The sequence below is a fragment of the Delphinus delphis genome, chromosome 12, assembly GCF_949987515.2.
Source record: "Delphinus delphis chromosome 12, mDelDel1.2, whole genome shotgun sequence".
Taxonomy (NCBI): Eukaryota; Metazoa; Chordata; class Mammalia; order Artiodactyla; family Delphinidae; genus Delphinus; species Delphinus delphis.
The window spans coordinates 26,242,180-26,261,351 of NC_082694.2; the positions used below are offsets into that span (position 1 = coordinate 26,242,180).

At 41.1% G+C, this 19,172-nt stretch overlaps 1 protein-coding gene across 1 annotated transcript in view; it reads left to right on the forward strand.

Moving 5' to 3' along the window:
• Positions 1–11,940, forward strand: part of TACR1 (tachykinin receptor 1) — a 93,413-nt gene extending 81,473 nt beyond the window's left edge. Inside the window, exons 3-5 of the mRNA XM_060027736.1 lie at positions 2,677–2,827; positions 9,902–10,098; positions 11,649–11,940. Coding sequence (XP_059883719.1) covers positions 2,677–2,827; positions 9,902–10,098; positions 11,649–11,940 — 640 coding nt within the window. The remainder of the gene's footprint in view (positions 1–2,676; positions 2,828–9,901; positions 10,099–11,648) is intronic.
• Positions 11,941–19,172: the final 7,232 nt, after the last annotated feature.

The following is a 19,172-nucleotide window of genomic DNA, read 5'->3' on the forward strand; positions in this document are numbered from 1 at the left end:
AAGAAAATATGGTACTGTCACAAAAACAGAAATATAGATCAATGTAACAGGATAGAAAGACCAGAGATAAACCCACACACCTATGGTAAACTAATCTATGGCAAAGGAGGCAAGGATACACAATGGAGAAAAAACAGTCTCTTCAATAAGTGGTGTTGGGAAAACTGGACAGCTACATGTTAAAGAATGAAATTAGAACCCTCCCTAACACCATACACAAAAATAAACTCAAAATGGATGTAAATGTAAGACCAGACACTATAAAAATCTTAGAGGAAAACATAGGCAGAACACTCTTTGACATAAATCACAGCAAGATCTTTTTTGATCCACCTCCTAGAGTAATGGAAATAAAAACAAAAATAAACAAATGGGACCTAATGAAACTTAAGTTTTTGCAGAGCCAAGGAAACAATGAACAAGATGAAAAGAAAGCCCTCAGAATGGGAGAATATATTTGCAAATGAATCAATGGACAAAGGATTAATCTCCAAAATATACAAATAGCTCATGCAGCTCAATATTAATAAAACAAATAACCCAATCAAAAAATGGGCAGAAGACCTAAATAAACATTTCTCCAAAGAAGACATACAGATGGCCAAGAAACACATGAAAAGCTGCTCAACATCACTAATTATTAGAGAAATGCAAATCAAAACCACAATGAGGTATTACCTTACACCAGTTAGAATGGGCATCATCAGAAAATCTACAAACAACAAATGCTGGAGAGGGTGTGGAGAAAAGGGAACACTCTTGCACTGTTGGTGGGAATATAAATTGATACAGCCACTACGGAGAACAGTATGGAGGTTCCTTTGAAAACTAAAAATAGAATTACCATGTGACCCAGCAATCCCACTACTGGGCATACCCCTAGAGAAAACCATAATTCAAAAAGACACATGCACCCTGATATTCCTTGCAGCACTATTTACAATAGCCAGGTCATGGAAGCAACCTAAATGTCCATCAACAGATGAATGGATAAATAAGATGTGGTACATATATACAATGGAATATTACTCAGCCATAAAAAAGAATGAAATTGGGTCACTGGTAGAGACGTGGATGGTTCTAGAGACTGTCATACAGAGTGAAGTGAGCCAGAAAGAGAAAAACAAATATCGTATATTAACGTATATATGTGGAGCCTAGAAAAATGGTACAGATGAACCGGTTTGCAGGGCAGAAATAGAGACACAGTGTAGAGAAGAAACGTATGGACACCAAGGGGGGAAAGTGGTGGTGCTGATGGTGGTGGTTGGGTGAATTGGGAGATTGGGATTGACATGTATACACTAGTATGTATAAAATAGATAACTAATAAGAACCTACTGTATAAAAAAATAAATAAAATTAAATTAAAATATTAAAATATATATATATCACTGGGTGACTTTTCTCCAGTGAAAAGAAGCTGGCTCTGTGGCTGGCTCTAATCTCAGCTCCTCATTTTACCAGCTATGAATTTCGGAAAGTTAATTAAATTCTAAGCTTTGGTTTCCTTATCTACAAAATGGGATTATGATAGTATCTACCTAATCATTTGTTTTGAGGATTAAAGAAGATAATGCCAGTAAAGTGCATGGCACTGTGCTATTCACTCAATAAAATCTAACTTCCAGTTCAGCTATTAATACTATCATTAATGTTATTATGAACACAGTGACCTAGAGTAAAACCCTCAAAATATTAGCTGTTCTTCTTCTTATTATTATTATCAGGAATGCTGAGGCTTTGCATTAAACTCACATCAGGGGGAAAGTCCTATAACTAGCCAGACATGCCAAGGACCATCTGAGAAAAAATACTCTTTCTCAAAATTCAAATAACTTATTAAAATGTCCAACTTACAATGAGCTTCATCTTAAACAGAATAGGATAAGTTGTGCTGTTGTAAGAAACCTCAAAATCTGTGGTTTAACACTGCAAAGGTTTGTTTCTTTCTCATATTCCAATCAGACTCAAATCATTTGGTATCTGTCCTCCAAGTGGTAACTCAGAGACCCAGACAGCTTCCGTCTGGAGATATATATTTAAGGACCAGGCCTAGAAGTAGCTTAAACTTTGTGGCTCTCACCTACTGATCTTAATTCTAGGATAAGTCTTATCTCTCTCCAAGATAATTATGCTTATATCCATGAAGCCATTTGTCATTTAGGATAGATTGTCTCATTAACCACGACGATGGTTCTCATCTGAATGTACTAGTTGGTCTATGTTCCTGCACCAAAATTGACCCTAAGTTTAAATCTGACAAGTATGTATTGAGCAGTAAAATCACCTCCTTTATTCTAGAGACTATACTTCCATTAATGCAGCCTAAGATTTCATTTTCTCTTTGGAGGGAGAGGTAAGCAATATTGAACTTAACATCAACTAAAATTGCTGTAGGTATACAACAGATTCAGTTCCCTCTGATCAGTGTTTGTTCTTCTCTTTTCATTCTGAATAGGAATCTCCATTATGGAAAAAGTCCATAAGAAAAACATAAGTTGAAGAGATTTGCTTTCTCTACTTTATCCATTAACATATCACCCTTCTCTCCAATGCAGGTGGCTAGCCTTATTATCAAAGCTTATTAATGGCAAATGCTGAGAAATGTAACCATCAAGGCTTGACCAACCCTATTATTTCTTGAACTGACCCCTTCCATCCACCTTGTTGCAGGTACCACATCTGTGTGACTGTGTTGATCTACTTCCTCCCCCTGCTGGTGATAGGCTATGCGTACACTGTAGTGGGTATCACACTGTGGGCCAGCGAGATCCCTGGGGACTCCTCTGACCGTTACCACGAGCAAGTCTCTGCCAAGCGCAAGGTGAGCAAAGGGCAGGCAGTACTTAACCCACCCTGGCATAGGTGACAGACCGGCAAGTTTATGAGCCCCAGAGCCTCAGGAGACCCAGAGGCAGCAGGCACAAAACATCCCTGGGTCCTGGGAACAATAGAAGGGAGTGGAGGAAAGGGGAAGGGAGGGGAGGGAAGAGATCTTTCTTCAATGTTTTCGTAACCTAGGCCTGCCTGTACAGGCATAAGCCACCTCACTCTCGCCTTAAGGCTAATTGAAAACTGTCAAGTCATTAAAACACAAACACACATATTTAACTACAAAAGCATGAAGCGTTATTCAGTTCTCTTTTATTATTAAAATTTGACAAATAGTACATTTACTTGGTTCAAACATCAAAAAGTACTAAAAGAAACAAAATTATGGTGATGGAGAACAGACTAGGAGTTGCCAGGATTAGTACTGGGGGAAGAGTCTGTCTACAAAGGGACAGCATGAGTGAGTTTCTTTGTGATGATGGAGCAGCTATGTATCCTGATTGCTGTGGGTTTTTCACTTATCTCTGCATATGATAAAATTTCATAGAACTATACACCAAAAAAAAAATGCATGTAAAAACTGGCAAAATCCAAATGCAGTCCATTAATAGCACTGCACTATCATCAGTTTCCTGATTTTGATCATGTGGCATAGTTATGTAAGATGATATCATTGGGAGAAGCTGTGTGATGGGTACCTGGGAACTCTCTGACCTATTTTTGCAACTTCTTGGGAGTCTTAAATTATTCGAAAATTAAAAGTCAAGAAATATATTGAGTCTTACCATGAAAGGTCTCCCTCCTTTCTAGGTCCTCCATCTACACAGTTCCCAAATGTGTATGCACACACACACACACACACACACACACACACACACACACACAGAGTATGATAATCACAGTTGTTGTTAATCCTTTCAGATATTGTAATGCAAATAAATTTATTTGTAAGCCAAATTTATTTGTAAGCCAAATAAATATATATTCTTTTCTTTCTTACACAAATAGTAAATACACGCTGTTCTTCCTCTTATTTTTAAATTTAACAATATCCACAAAATCTTCAAAAATCAATATAGAAAGAGATTTCTCATTCTTTATTTTTCTCTTTTGGTACTTCTTTGCATAGTATTTCATTGTGTGGATGCTAGATAGCTTTTCTTTTTTATTGAAATACAGTTGACTTACAATAGTATATTAATTTCAGGTGTATTACATAATGATTTGACATTTGCATCCACTAGCACCACAATAATTCTAGTAATGATCTGTCCCCATACAAAGTTATTAAAATGTTACTGACCATATTCTTTATGCTGCTTATTACATCCCCATGACTTATTTAAGGTTTGTACCCCTTAATCCCCTTCACCCATTTCACCCACCTACCCATCCCCCTTCTTTCTGGCAACCACCCTTTTATTCTCTACATCTTTATGAGTCTGCTTTTGTTTTGTTTGTTTCTTTGTTTTGTTTTTTAGATTCCACATATAAGTGAGATGATGTGATATTTGACTTTCTCTTAGGATAATACCCTCTATATTCATCCATGTTGTCCCAAATGACAAGATTTCATTTTTTAATGTCTGGGTAATATTCCATTGTATGTGTGTGTATATATATATACATAAAATATATTTTTATACCCATTCCTCTATCAATGGACACTTAGGTTGCTTCCATATCTTGGCTATTGTAAATAATGCTCCTATAAACATCAGGGTACTTGTATCTTCTCAAAGTGTTTTTGTTTCCTCTGGATAAATACCCAGGGGTGTAGTTGCTGGATCATATGGTAGTTCTCTTTTCAATTTGTTGAGGAATCTCCATACTGTTTTCCAGAATGGCTGCACCAATTTACATTTCCACCAACAGTTTACAAAGGCTCATTTTTCTCTACAACCTTGCCAATGCTTGTTATCTGCTGTCTTTGTGATATAGCCATTCTGACACGTGTGAAGTGATATCTCATTGCGGTTTTGGTTTGATGAGTGATGTTGGGTATCTTTACATGTGCCTTTTGGCCATCTGTATGCCTTATTTGGAGAAACATCTCTTCAGGTCCCTGCCATTTTTTAATGCAGTTGTTTGGTTTTTTTGATGTTGAGTGATATTAGTTCTTTGTATATTTTAGATATTAATCCCCTATCAGATACATTATTTGCAAATATTCAGTAAGCTGCCTTTTTGTTTTTAGTTTCCTTCACTGTGCAAAAGCTTTTCACTTTGATGTAGTCCCATTTGTTAATTTTTGCTCTTGTTTCCCTTGCCTGAGGAGACAAATTTTTTTTAAAAAATGCTAAGACCAGTGTCAAAAAGGGTGCTTCCTGTTTTCTTCTAGAAGTTTTGTGGTTTCAGGTCTTCTATTTAAGTTTTTAATCCAGTTTGAATTTATTTTTATATATGATGTGAGAATGTAATCCAGTTCTATTTTTTTGCATGTAGCAGTCAACTTTTCCCAACACTGTTTTTTGAAGAGGCTGTATTTTCCCCACTATAATTCTTGCCTCCTTTGTCATAAATTAATTGACCATATGGGTGTGGATTTATTTCTGGGATCTCTATTCTGTTCTTTTGAGCTCTGTGACTGTTTTGTGCCAGTACCATATTGTTTTGATTACTGTAGCTTTTAGTATGTTTTTGAAATCAAGAGCATAATGCCTCCAGCTTTGTTCTTCTTTCTCAAGATTTTTATGGCTACTTGGGGTTTTTTGTGTTTCTGTATAAGTTTTAGAATTATTTGTTGTAGTTCTGTGAAATTGCCTTTGATATTTTGATAGATTGCATTGAATCTGTAGGTTGCCCTGGGTAGTACGGTCATTTTAACAATATTAATTCTTCCAATCTGTGAGCATGCTATATTTTGGTTTTTGCTTGTGTCCCCTTCAATTTATTTTATCAGTGCCTTATAGTTTTCCAAGTACAAGTTGTCTACCTCCTTGGTTAGGTTTATTCTTAGGTATTTTATTCTTTTTGATGCAGTCGTAAATGGGACTGTTTTCTTAATTTCTCATTCTGATATTTCAGTGTTAGTATATAGAAATGCAACAGATTTCTGTATATTAATTTTGTATCCTGAAACTTTATTGAATTTGTTTATTAGTTCTAATAGTTTTTTGGTGGGTTCTTTAGGATATTCAATGTATAGTATCCTGTCATCTGCAAACAGTGACAGTTTGAAGTCTTCCTTTCTAATTTGGATATCTTTTATTTCTTTTTCTTGTCTGATTGCTTTGAATAGAACTCCCAATACTACATTGAATAAAAAGGGTGAGAGTGGGCAACGTTTTCTTGTTCCTGATCTTAGAGGAAATGCTTTCACCTTTTCACCACTGAATATGATGTTAGCTATGGGTTTGTCATATATGGCCTTTATATGTTGAGGTATGTTCCCTCTATACCCACTTTGTTGAGAGTTTTTGTCATAAAAAGATACTGAATTCTGTCAAAAGTTTTTTCTGTATTTATGAAAATGATCATATGATTTTTATTCTTCAATTTGTTAGTGTGATGTAACACATTGACTAATTTGCTGATGTTGAAACATCCTTGCATCCCAGGCACAAATTCCACTCAATCATGGTGTATGGTCCTTTTAAGGTATTGTTGAATTCTGTTTGCTAATATTTTGTTGAGGATTTTGCATGCATGTTCATCGGTTATATTGGTCTGTAATGTACTTATTGCCATTTTGTTGTTTTATAGTTCTCTTTTCTTCTCTTTTTTGCTCTCTTCCCTTGTGGTTTAATGTCTGCCTTTAATGTTATGTTTGGATTCCTTTCTCTTTTTTCATGTGTATCTATTAGAGATTTTTTTGGTTTGTGGTTACCATGATGTTTATATATAGCAAACTATATATACATACACATGTGATTTTTTTTTTTTTGGCTGCGTTGGGTCTTCATTGCTACATGCAGACTTTCTCTAGTTGTGGGTTGTGGGGACTACTCTTCATTGCGATGTGAGGGCTTCTCACTGCAGTGGCTTCTCTTGTTGTGGATCATGGGCTGTAGGTGCGCCGGCTTCAGTAGTTGTGGCATGCAACCTCAGTAGTTGTGGCTCACAGGCTCTAGAGTGCAGGCTCAGTAATTGTGGTGCATGGGCTCTGCGGCATGTGGGATCTTCCCAGACCAGGGCTCGAACCTGTGTCCCCCACATTGGCAGGCAGATTCTTAACCACTGCACCAAAGGGAAGTCCCACATGTGATTATTTTTAAGTTGGTGACCACTTAAGTCTGAACTCATTCTAACCACCCTTCATTTTTATTTCCCCCCCCCCCACATTTAATGTTTTTGACATCATATTTTACATCTTTTTGTTTTGTGTATCCCTTAACTACTTATTGTGGATATAGATGATTTTACTACTTTTGTCTTTAATCTTCCTACTAGCTTTATAAGTGGTTGATCTACTATCTTTATTGTATGTTTGCTTTAACCAATGAGATTTTTCCTCTCATAATTTTCATTTTTCTGGCTATGGTCTTTTCTTTTCCCCTTAGAGAAGTCCCTTTAACATTTCTCGTTAAGCCAGTTTAGTGGTGCTGAATTCTTTTAGCTGTTGCTTGTCTTAAAATTTGTATCTCTCCTTCAAATCTGAATGATAGTCTTGCCAGATAGAGTATTCTTGGTTGCATGTTTTATCCTTTCATCACTTTGAATATATGGTGCCACTCCCTTCTGGCCTGCAAAATTTCTACTGAAAAGTCAGCTGACAGTCTTATGGGAGTTCCCATGTGTATAACTATTTGTTTCCTCTTGCTGCTCTTAATATTCTCTCTTTATCTTTAATATATGCCATATTAATATAATGTGTATTGGTGTGGACTGCTTTGGGTTCATCTTGTTTGGGACTCTTTGTGCTTCTTGGACATGGATGTCTGTTCCCTTTCCCAGATTGGGGAACTTTTCAGCTATTATTCCTTCAAATAAGTTCTTTGATGCTTTCTCTCTCTCTTATCCTTCTTGGACCCCTACAATGCAAATATTTGTACACTTTGGTTGTCCCAGAGGTCTCTTAAACTACACTCATTTTTTTGTTAATTATTTTCTTTTTAAATTTTTTGTTCAGCTTGGGTGTCTTCCAGTTTGCTGATCCACTCCTCTGTATCACCTAATCCACTGTTGATTCCTTCTAGTGAATTTTTTATTTCAGTTATTGTATTCTTCAGTTCTGTTTGGTTCTTCTTTATATTTTCTAATTTTATTTAAATTCTCATTGTGTTTATCCATTCTTCTCTCAAGTTCATTGAGCATATTTATTGTCATTACTTTGAAATCTTTTTCAAGTAGATTGCTTATCTCCACCTCATTTAGTTCTTTTTCTGAGGTTTTCTTGTGCCTTTGTTGAAAACATATTCCTCTGTCTCCTCAAATTGTGTGTATTTATTTCTCTGTGCTTATTTCTATGCATTAGGTAAGTTGGTTACATGTTCTGATCTTGGAGAAGTGACCTTGTGTTGGAGCTGTCCTGTGGGGCCCAGCAGCACACTCTCCTCTGATCAACAGAGCTATATGCTCTAGGGGTGCCCCCTATATGTGCTGTGTGGGCCGTTCTGTTGTGTTGGGACTGACTACTGTGGGCATGTTGGTAGGTGGGGCTGGCCCCCAGCCCAGTTCACTGCCGACTCTGCCTTGTGACTGTTGGCGCACTTGTGCACAGGGCCAGGTCCTGGGGCAGCTGGCTGTGGGTCTATGAGGGCCCTGGGGCTTGTACCAGCCCACTGGTGGGTGGGTAACCTCCCAGAGCTAATAGACTAGAAGAAGAACTCCAAAATGGCATTTGCCAAAACCAGTGTCCTCATGGTAGAATGAGCTCCCCCATACAGCTGCCACTGGTGTTTTTGTCCCCAGGGATGTTCCCAATTGCCTCCTTCTTCTCCAGGAGGCTCTTCAAGGTCAGCAAGTGGGTCTGGCTCAGGCTCCTCTCAAATCACTACCTCTGTGCTGAGACTCAGAGCATGTGAGATTTTTTGTGCACTCTTTAAAAGCAGAATCTCTGTTTCCTACAGCTCTCTAGCCCTCCAGTGTGCAAGCCCTGCTTGCCTTCAAAGCAAGAGATTCTGAGGGTTTGTCTTCCCAGTGCATACCCCGCTGATGTGGGGCTCAGACCTCTTGCTCCTTGGGGAGGACCTCTGCAATTGTGATCATCCTTCCATTTGGGGGTGACCTCCCCAGGGGTGTGGGTCTTGACTATACTGCATCTCTGTCCCTCCTATCCATCTCATTGTGATTCCTTATTTATATCTTTAGTTCAAGAAAAGCTTTTCTGCTAGTCTTCAGGTCATTCTCATTAATAGTTTCTCTGTAACTAGTTGGTGTGCCCATGGGAGGAGGTGAGCTCAGTGTCTTCCTACTCCACTATCTTGGCCACACCTCTCTTAGGTCATTTTTTCTCTGAAGGTTTCTTGGGAATAAAAAGGAATGGGTTATATCACCCAGTATTCATAAAACCATTTTATTAATATCCCCTTTAAACATCTGACACTCCCTTGCTGCTGCTGTCCAAATCCCACCCCTTCTCTTTCCCTCTCCCTGAGTCTTCACACCTAGAAGCCTGCTCTGGCTCATGACCCCTTTCCCCCTGCTGCTTCCTCCCCATTCCTGGGTCTTTACCTCCTGAACACCCATTCCCCTTTGCTCATTAATCTGGTCTCCCTTGGCTTCTCCAGTCATTGCCCAGAAGTATGGTATAACACAGAAGTTCTCAAACATGAGTGCACATCAGAACAATCAGAAGGGCTTGTCAAAGTCTGAATTCTGGGTCCCACACTCAAACTTTTTGATTTGGTTAGCCTGGAATGGGGTCCAAGAATTTGCATTTCTGACAAGTACTCAAGTTATGGCCATGTTGCTGGTCCTGGGGCCACCCTCTGAGAATCACTGACATAAACAAAGTCCTTTGGTACCACATATAAATGGTCCTTCCTCCACCTTGAAAGGTGTTATTATAATTACTTTACACTCCATATCACATTGTGCACAGTCAGGGGGCAGGATAAGAGAGAAAATAACATGAGAAAGAGAGGATGTGCTGGTGGTCTCACCTGTCTCACCCTCTTGCCAGGTGGTTAAGATGATGATTATTGTTGTATGCACCTTTGCCGTCTGCTGGCTGCCCTTCCACGTCTTCTTCCTCCTGCCTTACATCAACCCTGATCTCTACCTGGAGAAGTTTATTCAGCAGGTTTACCTGGCCATCATGTGGCTGGCCATGAGCTCTACAATGTACAACCCCATCATCTACTGCTGCCTCAATGACAGGTAAGAACCCCATCCCCCATACTCTCTCCAGGACAAGAAACTAATCATCACACTGTTCAATCCCTGCGGACTGAACCATGCGATGATTAGTTCTCTGTAGTCTTTACCACTCCCTCTTGTCTCACAGCTGGCTTTCCTCATTTAGGTTGGCTACTTGGGAACTACAAAGACAAATGGTCTTCTTGTCACCATGCAGGAATATGAGCCCTGAGGAGACTTTTTTTTCTTTTCCAAGATGAACCAGAAATCCATGTTTTTATGTGAAATCTTCTGACTTTTAAACACTCGTTACTAAGTCAGTAGTAGAGGGTGGGGCACAGGGGCAGATAAAAGAAACCTCTGTGATTAATATATATAAAGCAGGTTGCAAGCTGGATCAAGTTCATGAATTTCTCAATCTGCTCTATGGATTCCATGCACAGAGGGTTGTCCATGCAGACAAAGAGAAAGAGAATCAAAGAGAGAGAGAGAGGAGTCAGAGAGTGAATGAGTCAGAGAGTGATAGTGAGAGAGAGAACAAGAGAGAAAGAGAGAGATTGATGCCCCTAGAATAATTATCCACCACATGGCATCTTTTCCCTTCTCTGGTCTCTCATTTTCTTCTTCCCATCCCATCATAAAATCTGGGCAGCTTTGTCCAGTTTCTTCCAGCACTTCCAGCAGGACAGGGTAAGCAAAAAGAAGTCAGAGCCTCAAAGGCCTGATTCTGCCTTTATTTGGCCACAGGGGCCAGGAGAGCCTTCCCTGAAGTGGAAGCCAACCTCAGACAAGTAAGAGAAGGGAGAGCCATCTAGAATGGTGTTCAGTAATAGGGAATTCACCACTGTGTGCAGAGTCCCCAAGAGGCAGCTGGTATGCCATGGTGGCAGCTCACTCATCTGGAGCACCATCTCAGCCTCTGTGAAAAAGGAGGCAGGAGAAGGAGGGGGAAGGAAAAAAGGCTTGTCACATTTATAGCCAACAGTTATCAGCCTATAACGTGACTTCTCTGAATGAGACACTCAGGTGCTATGAATTTGGGGACAGATATCCCCTGGGACTTGTCCAAATGGTCTTGCTTGTCTAACTCATGGATTTATCTTTCTTCTAGGAGCCTCACAACATACCTAAACACTTCTAAGTTTAATCTCCCAAAAGCTGATTCTGAAGGGACATGATTGGCAGAAAGTCAGTGGGCTGCTTGAAGGAAAGGACTGAGTCTTGACACAGTATTGTGCATATAGTAAACACTTGGTGAATGTTTTTACTGATGTTGAATTGACCCAAAATCAGCTGACCCTGAACCAGTGGAGGCAGTATATTTCAACAGCCACCCTAAGTACAGACATGCATTTCACATGAACTTGGGTTCTAGTCCTGGATTTGACCTTGATCACTGACCTTTGAATCTTTTTGCCCTTAGCATCTTCAGCTGTCAATTAATTAAAAAAATTAATAACACAGTGTCTCATTTGGGTATGTCCACGTATTAAAGAGCTACCACAATGATGGGAACACCTCTGAAAGCAGGCCATACTCAAGGATTACCTCTCCTTCTACTCTCTCTTCAGGTTCCGTCTGGGCTTCAAGCAAGCCTTTCGGTGCTGCCCTTTCATCAGTGCTGGTGACTATGAGGGGCTCGAAATGAAATCCACTAGGTACTTCCAGACGCAGGGCAGTGTGTATAAAGTCAGCCGCCTGGAGACCACTGTCTCCACAGTGGTGGGGGCCCATGAGGAAGACCTGGAGGAAGGCCCCAAGGCCATGCCCTCATCCCTGGACAAGACCTCCAATGACTCCCCTCGCAGCGACTCTAAGACCACGACGGAGAACTTCAGCTTCTACTCCAACATGCTCTCCTAGACTATGGGGCGTTCAGTAGGCGCAGTCACCTTTGTGTTTGTCTTGCTTCATTTCATGCATGGATAAATCCTCAATATAGAGACCATAAGAAACGCTTTTGCGGCTTGTGAAAAGGTCAGAATAGTTTAGGAAAAACATTCTATTCTGGAGTCAAAAACCTGCATTCTTCTATGTCTTTGCCACCCACATGCTGTGTGACCCAAAACAAATCATCGAACTTCTCTGAGCCTGTACAATGGGAAGGTTAGACTCGATTTTCTCTACAATCCATTCCAAGATTCTAGAATTAACTTTAATTGCATGTTGGCACTCATTTCAGGGTAATTCCTGCAATGCAGCAAAAGATCCAACTGATCTGTTTGCCTAAAGCTGCTATCTTATTTCAATAAAGGTGTTCTCAGTCTTGCTTAGATTATTTTCCTTTAGCTGGTGGCTCATACTGCATCAGCCTCTGCTTGATAAGGTGAACAAAAGGAGGAACCACATGAAATCTGAATGAAAGATGTAACACTCTCTTCTAAGGACTCATGAAAAGAAGGCATACTTCTGCCCCTTTTTGGCATCTCAATATCTCAGTGCAGTATGGGATTGAGAGCCTCAAGTTTATCTGTATTATGTGCCCAGTGACTGTCCTGAGCAATCAATGCTGATAGAATATGTCCACTGATACTAGCTAATGTCTGTTATGAACCAAGACTCAGGAGAACTGTGCAATACTTAATCTACCTGATCCTCTCTTTCCTTATTTGTAAAACTATGAGCTGAACTACATCATCTAGGTGTCCTTTTGAATGTTAACATTCATTGGTTCAATGATTGTATGAGTCTTTTTTTGTTGTTCAACCAAAAATTTGTAGTCTCAGGAAGAATAGAAGCAGTAAGTCCAGCGAATTAATACCTAGAGATGTAGCAACTGCTAAGACCATGTATCAGTATCCATATATGACATTCTCTGATTTATCCTAAAACTGTGAGCACTTTCCTTCTCCTGAAGATTTTGGCCTTTGACAGAGCAGAGGACTTCGTGTCAAATCCTACATCTCTCTATAAGGATTCAACAGGCTAAGTCTCCCAGCTGGAGAATGCCACCAGGGAAGAAAAACATGTAGGCTCCCTGCTCTGGACTTTTGGGTATCTTAGGGCAGGGGCACTCACCTAGATTTTTAGCTTTATACTAGCATAAGGCATGAGTTCAGTGACTGAGGAGGCTGCACCCTGCAACAACACTTGTGGGAAGAGGCCACCTTGCATCTTCCCTTTAGACTCTCTGAATCTCCCCTTCCTGCCACCAGCTTTGCTGGCCTCCTGTCTAAAAGAGGTGGGATGATCGATCAACCTTACAGAAGAGTCAGTTGACAGAGAGTCATGAACTTAAAGCTTCGTGTCCTGACAGTTTGGGGGTTATAGCAGGTGAGTGTGCAGTTTCTTTCTGTCTCCCAGATCTGTGCTTTGTACAGATGTGGCTGAAAGCAGAAACCTCATGTAACTACCATAAATGCCTTCTTTGTGGTTTGAAGAATGCATGGACATATTCTGCATCCATCATGTTGAGGGAGAACTGTGCTGCACATAGGTTTACAGCCGTTACCAGCTGTGCTGGCCCTAACCCTACCAGGGCATTGACAGGCCAGGAAGAAGTTATATAGCAACAGTATAAGCCAGAAAGATATCCTCCAAAGCAGCATGAGAAGGATTAAATAAACTAAGAAAACCAACTCAGTGCAAATATATGAATGGAACACATAATTTAGGGGCAACAAAAGTCAGTGCCCAAAGCATTAGTCTTACTTCTGATAAAGAATCATACCATGTATGGATTATTCACTTCAGAGGGATGTAAAGAACTGGCATGATTATGAGAAGTACCTAAGAAGAAAGTGTTAATGAGTAGGGGACATCCCCTCTATGGAAGAGGTTAGAGTTGAATTCAACAAGGTTTATGGAGCACTTGCTCTGGACTTGGCCCTGAGCTGGGGATGCACAGCTCCTTCTGTTCTTGAGGAGCCTACCAACAGGCCATTGTTAACTCACCAGTCTTAGTGGGTCTAGGCTGCCCAGCAGGCATGGAGGAAGTTGAGAAGCAGATTTTCCACAGGATTCTAAAGACCCACACTCAACATGGGTAATCGGGCCAAAGACCTTAAGATAGCCTTTTGCAATGAGAGCTCTCTGAGATAATTCCAAAGAGAGCACCAGCCAATCCAGGGGAACTGAAGGGGTGTGTTTGGACAGCATCATCACTGCACATAATAGGAGTGTACAGTTTCAAATATGGCAGAACGTTTCCTCTGAGAGAGCCCAGCAAGTCTTCCTCTAACTCACTCTCCAACACCCGTTTAACTTATAAAATTGTTGTCTCCTTCCATGTGTGAGAAACACCATGATCTGCACTGTGCATTGGTCTCATTCTTATAGAAATCTGTCATCCTATGTTATCTCCTAAGTGTTTTTCCTTGATATTCTGTTCAGTAGTAATAGAATATAAGGCATCATGGGGCTATCACTGTTATGTTACTTCTAAAATGTGGGATCCAGTTGCTGTCAATGAGCTATTTGTATTGTGCTGATTCCTCCTCATTCTTTCACAGAGAGAAGCTGATGTATATAATGGACTCACAGTAGTACCATAGCAACTGAGGGTTGGGGAGGGACACTATATGGCAAGAACTAAAGGATAGGGGTCCTTGTCTTCCTCACCTCCCACTGGAGTGCTAAGACATACTGGAATGTCCTTTCTCTTGGAAGGACTGAGTGGAACCCTTGGAAAAGGGGACTTGGGAGCTAACCTTATTGACCTGGTTTCAGGAAGAATCATGTAAGTGGAGACGGGTATTTCTTGAAGTTTCTATGTTTTCCAACCTGAGATCATAGAAAGAATCTCCATATAGAAATAAAGTATGTTTTTAACTGTCTCATTCCTCTGTCTCATCTCCAGGGAAACTAAGCAACCTACAAGACACTGAATGGGGTGGTACTATGAATCTTAATAAATTGCAAAGACCAAAGAATGGAACCCAACACCCAGAAAACTCCTAACTCTGTGACAAAATGGGTTGGCAAGATGTGGGAACTGTTTCCAGGTGGGAATCTGGGAAGGTAATATGGGATTGTATGAAGTGACCAACAGTGTCACCTATGAGTAGAGCTGTGTCAGTTCAAGTCCTCCTAGAAGCAGACACCAAGACAGAGTCAGAAGTGCAAGAGATTTATTGAGGGAACACTTGGGAAAGATAAGGGGTGAGGAAGGTAAGCAGGGGAGGCCTTGAGACCACTATGCAGATCTGACACCTGTGAAAAAAGGGGGAGGGTAAGATTGGGCAGGAGGAGCTTCCATATGAGGAGCAGCCTTGAGAAAGTCTCAGCTGGCCCACCAGTGTGCAAAGGGTGCCCAGAGAAAAGCCCCAGCAGGCAGAAATGGCCAGGCCTGGTACACTCAACATGCTGGGTCACTGACTGGGAGCTCTCCTGGGAGAGGGTGGTCTGCTCTTGAACACTGTGGTGGTCCCTGAAATCACAGCAGCTGGAGGCAGGCAGCTGATGGCACACCCACTGCAGGGCCTCTCCTGAAGGGAGATCTGTAACATCACTTCCACAGCTTCCACCAGAGCTTTGGTCCAGCCCCCTCTGTTTGAAAACACATATCAGGAAACCCTTGGCTGTATTAGAAACTTCAATGGCTCATCTCTGTAAGCCCAGCAAACCTGAATGGAAGCCCAGGAAGTAGGGGCCACCCTGTACCACCTCACCCCTCAGGCATGCATCCTCAAAAGAGTGATCAGCAGCTGTCAGCAAACTTGCAATGACAAAGATTGTAAAGCTTACAAGAGGGAGTTTGGGGTTTTTTTTTAACATCTTTATTGGAGTATAATTGCTTTACAATGGTGTGTTAGTTTCTGCTTTATAACAAAGTGAATCAGCTATACATATACATATATCCCCATATCTCCTCCCTCTTGTGTCTCCCTCCCTCCCACACTCCCTAACCCACCCCTCTATGTGGTCACAAAGCACTGAGCTGATCTCCCTGTGCTATGTGGCTGCTTCCCACTAGCTATTTTACAATTTGGTAGTGTATATATGTCCTTGCCACTCTCTCACTTCATCCCAGCTTACCCTTCCCCCTCCGCGTGTCCTCAAGTCCATTCTCTATGTCTGCGTTAAAACAGGGAGGTTTGAGGAGAATCTAGATAGCGTCGCAACACGATGAGTATCAGAAACAAATAATAAAGATGTTTCTGTTTAAACTAAGGCATCTTAAATTGAGGTGCCTGGATAAGCTTCAAGAAATCCACATCTTCCCTTCAAGGTCTCCACAAATCATATGTAAAACACTGTGTGTGTGTGTGTGTGTGTGTGTGTGTGTGTGTGTGTGTGTGTAATAAAGGGTGCAAAACCTGAATCTTCTCAGAAGAAATCATTCATCCTCCACTCTCTAGAGAAGGAGAGAAAATAAATTGTTTATGGGAGAGGGGTGAGGAGCCCTGAGGCCTTCAGAGCACACTGGGAGGTAGGTGAGCCCTGGGAGAATCAGAGTGGCTGCCATGAAACTTGAAACAACTTTGGAACAAAATCATAATTCACCTCAGGCGCCCAGATGTGTTAAAGCTGTAGAACATCCTTAAAGATGTTTGTGGCAGTAAAAACACCAAATTCATGATTAAGGGGTGTGCTCACTCTTCCATGGAAATATGAATATTTGTTAGCTGAAGAAAGACTAACCTTAGTTACAGGTCAACAAATAATATCAGCTGTGGAGTATTGACATTCTTGTGGAAAGGCAAGCACGTTTTCATTTAGTCCTGTGTAGGCACATGTGACCTCATACGCGCTGAAGGTGCTTAGCTTTAGGAGCCAGTCTGGCTTTGGTAATTCTCCCTGCATAGCTGCCTCAGATTCTTTTCATGAGTAAATGGATTTCCTCAGCTCTGGAACCCAAGAAGGGGTTTCAGTCAAGGCCTCAAACAGAGGCAGGCAAGGTAGGGACACACCAAGAGCGTTCCTCTCCATTTTCAAGAGTGAAGGGAGCACTTAACTGCAGAAACTGCTTTCCTGAACTCCACAGGCAATGTTCTGAGACACCCTCATTTATCTTTACCAGTTAGGAAAACAGGGAGGAAGTGGAATGAGGCATGGAAGGGCACATCTCATGAACACCAAATTCAACATAAAATTCAACCTTTGGTTCTGGCTTCTTTCTCAAGCAGTGCAGCTAGCAAGGAGAAAAGGCTGCTAATTGGAAACAAGTGACCAAGTGTATCAACAATGACATAAGCCCCACCAGGGGTGCTGCCCTTGCCTCACCACTGCCTGCTGGCATGTTAGCATCTATTTCACGAGCTTCAGAGATTTTCACACAGACAGATTCAAACCCAAGTACTCTGCATTGTGTTCACATGTCCTTTGTCTCTTTCCTCTTCTTTTTATGTCCAGTATCCTTTTGTACTCCACTCTTTAGTCCAAAATTATTTTCATCCCTAGAAACTCTCTCCTCCTAACATACTCCCTGCTAAAATCTCTAGGTTTTAATCCCACTACTCTGGATGCCTTCTTAGTACACATTTTAATAAAGAGTGTATTTGGTGGAATAGTGAAAACCCACCATCCCTAACAAATTCTCGTTTCCTATCTCTAGTACCCTCTTGCCCACTTCATGTACCCACTCACCCACTCTTTTCTTTCACCCCCTAACCTCACCTCCCACTCACCCATTTTCTGAAATTAAGAAGATTTTCAGAGCAGAACTCCTGAATTAGTGCCAACACTCAAAAGAAGCAGCTGAAGCAAGAGATCCAGCCACTAGGCTGGGCTGGGAGAACAGCAGACTCCAGAGGGATGCCAGGTTCCAGTGCTGTCATCTCCTAACCATGCCAATCATGAATTTAAAGAAGAATGTTAGTGCATGAAGAGGCCAGGCAGTGCATGCTCACTGCCCAGAAAGCTCCTTCTGGATTTGGCCGTGCTCCTCTGCCCTTTTCTCACTCATTGACCCATGCCCATTGCCCTCTTGTTCCATAACTACCGCCTGGAGGAGTACTTGTTTTGGCAAAAGTGTCCTACGGGACAATAACTATTCCTGAAACATGGCAGCCACCTGGGCTGGTCCAGATAGTCAAAAAGAGATGTTGTTATGGATGGTTATGAACATGATTCTGGGTTCACCTCAGAAATTTGGGGACAACCCAAACGCTATCTCAAAAAGAGAGGCAGCACTTTTCTGCTTATTTTATACCTATAAGGACTTGACAGCTGGTAATTCAACTTCACCCACTGAAGATTTGCCATGATGTAGCAGTCAGTCTGTGGGGGGTTGGAAATATAAATTTCAATAGCACATGGTCCCTGCCCTCAAGAAACTTACAGTCCAGAGGGGTAGACAGAGTTTCACCACAGTCCAGTGGGAGGAATGTCAAAGTAGAGATGCTGGAAAGAAACCTTGATGTTTTACCACACCAAATGTTGTCAAAAGACAACAAAATCTTAAGCCCAAGGTTTTCCTCAGTGGCAACGCACATACAATCACTCACAGAAAATGTTTTCCTGTCTCACTGACTGACTTCCACAAACTCCTAAGTTTTCTCATATCAGATAGACATCCTTACTTTTTTAGGTTGTGAAGTTCCAAATTCTTTAACCCTCTTTAAATTGTTGATTTCTCAATTGGGTTTATTGTTGTTGTTTTTTTTTCTAGTCTCCCTTCTTGCCTTTTCATAACCCTCCTCTCTTCTTTTTTTTTTTTTAACATCTTTATGGGGTACAATTGCTTTACAATGGTGTGTTAGCTTCTGCTTTATAACAAAGTGAATCAGTTATACATATACACATGTTCCCATATCTCTTCCATCTTGCGTCTCCCTCCCTCTCACCCTCCCTATCCCACCCCTCCAGGCGGTCACAAAGCACTGAGCTGATCTCCCTGTGCTATGTGGCTGCTTCCCACTAGCTATCTACCTTACGTTTGGTAGTGTATATATGTCCATGCCTCTTTCTCGCTTTGTCACAGCTCACCCTTCCCCCTCCCCATATCCTCAGGTCCGTTCTCTAGGAGGTCTGTGTCTTTATTCCTGTCTTACCCCTAGGTTCTTCATGACATTTTTTTCTTAAATTCCATATATATGCGTTAGCATATGGTATTTGTCTTTCTCTTTCTGACTTACTTCACTCTGTATGACAGACTCTAGGTCTATCCACCTCATTACAAATAGCACAATTTCATTTCTTTTTATGGCTGAGTA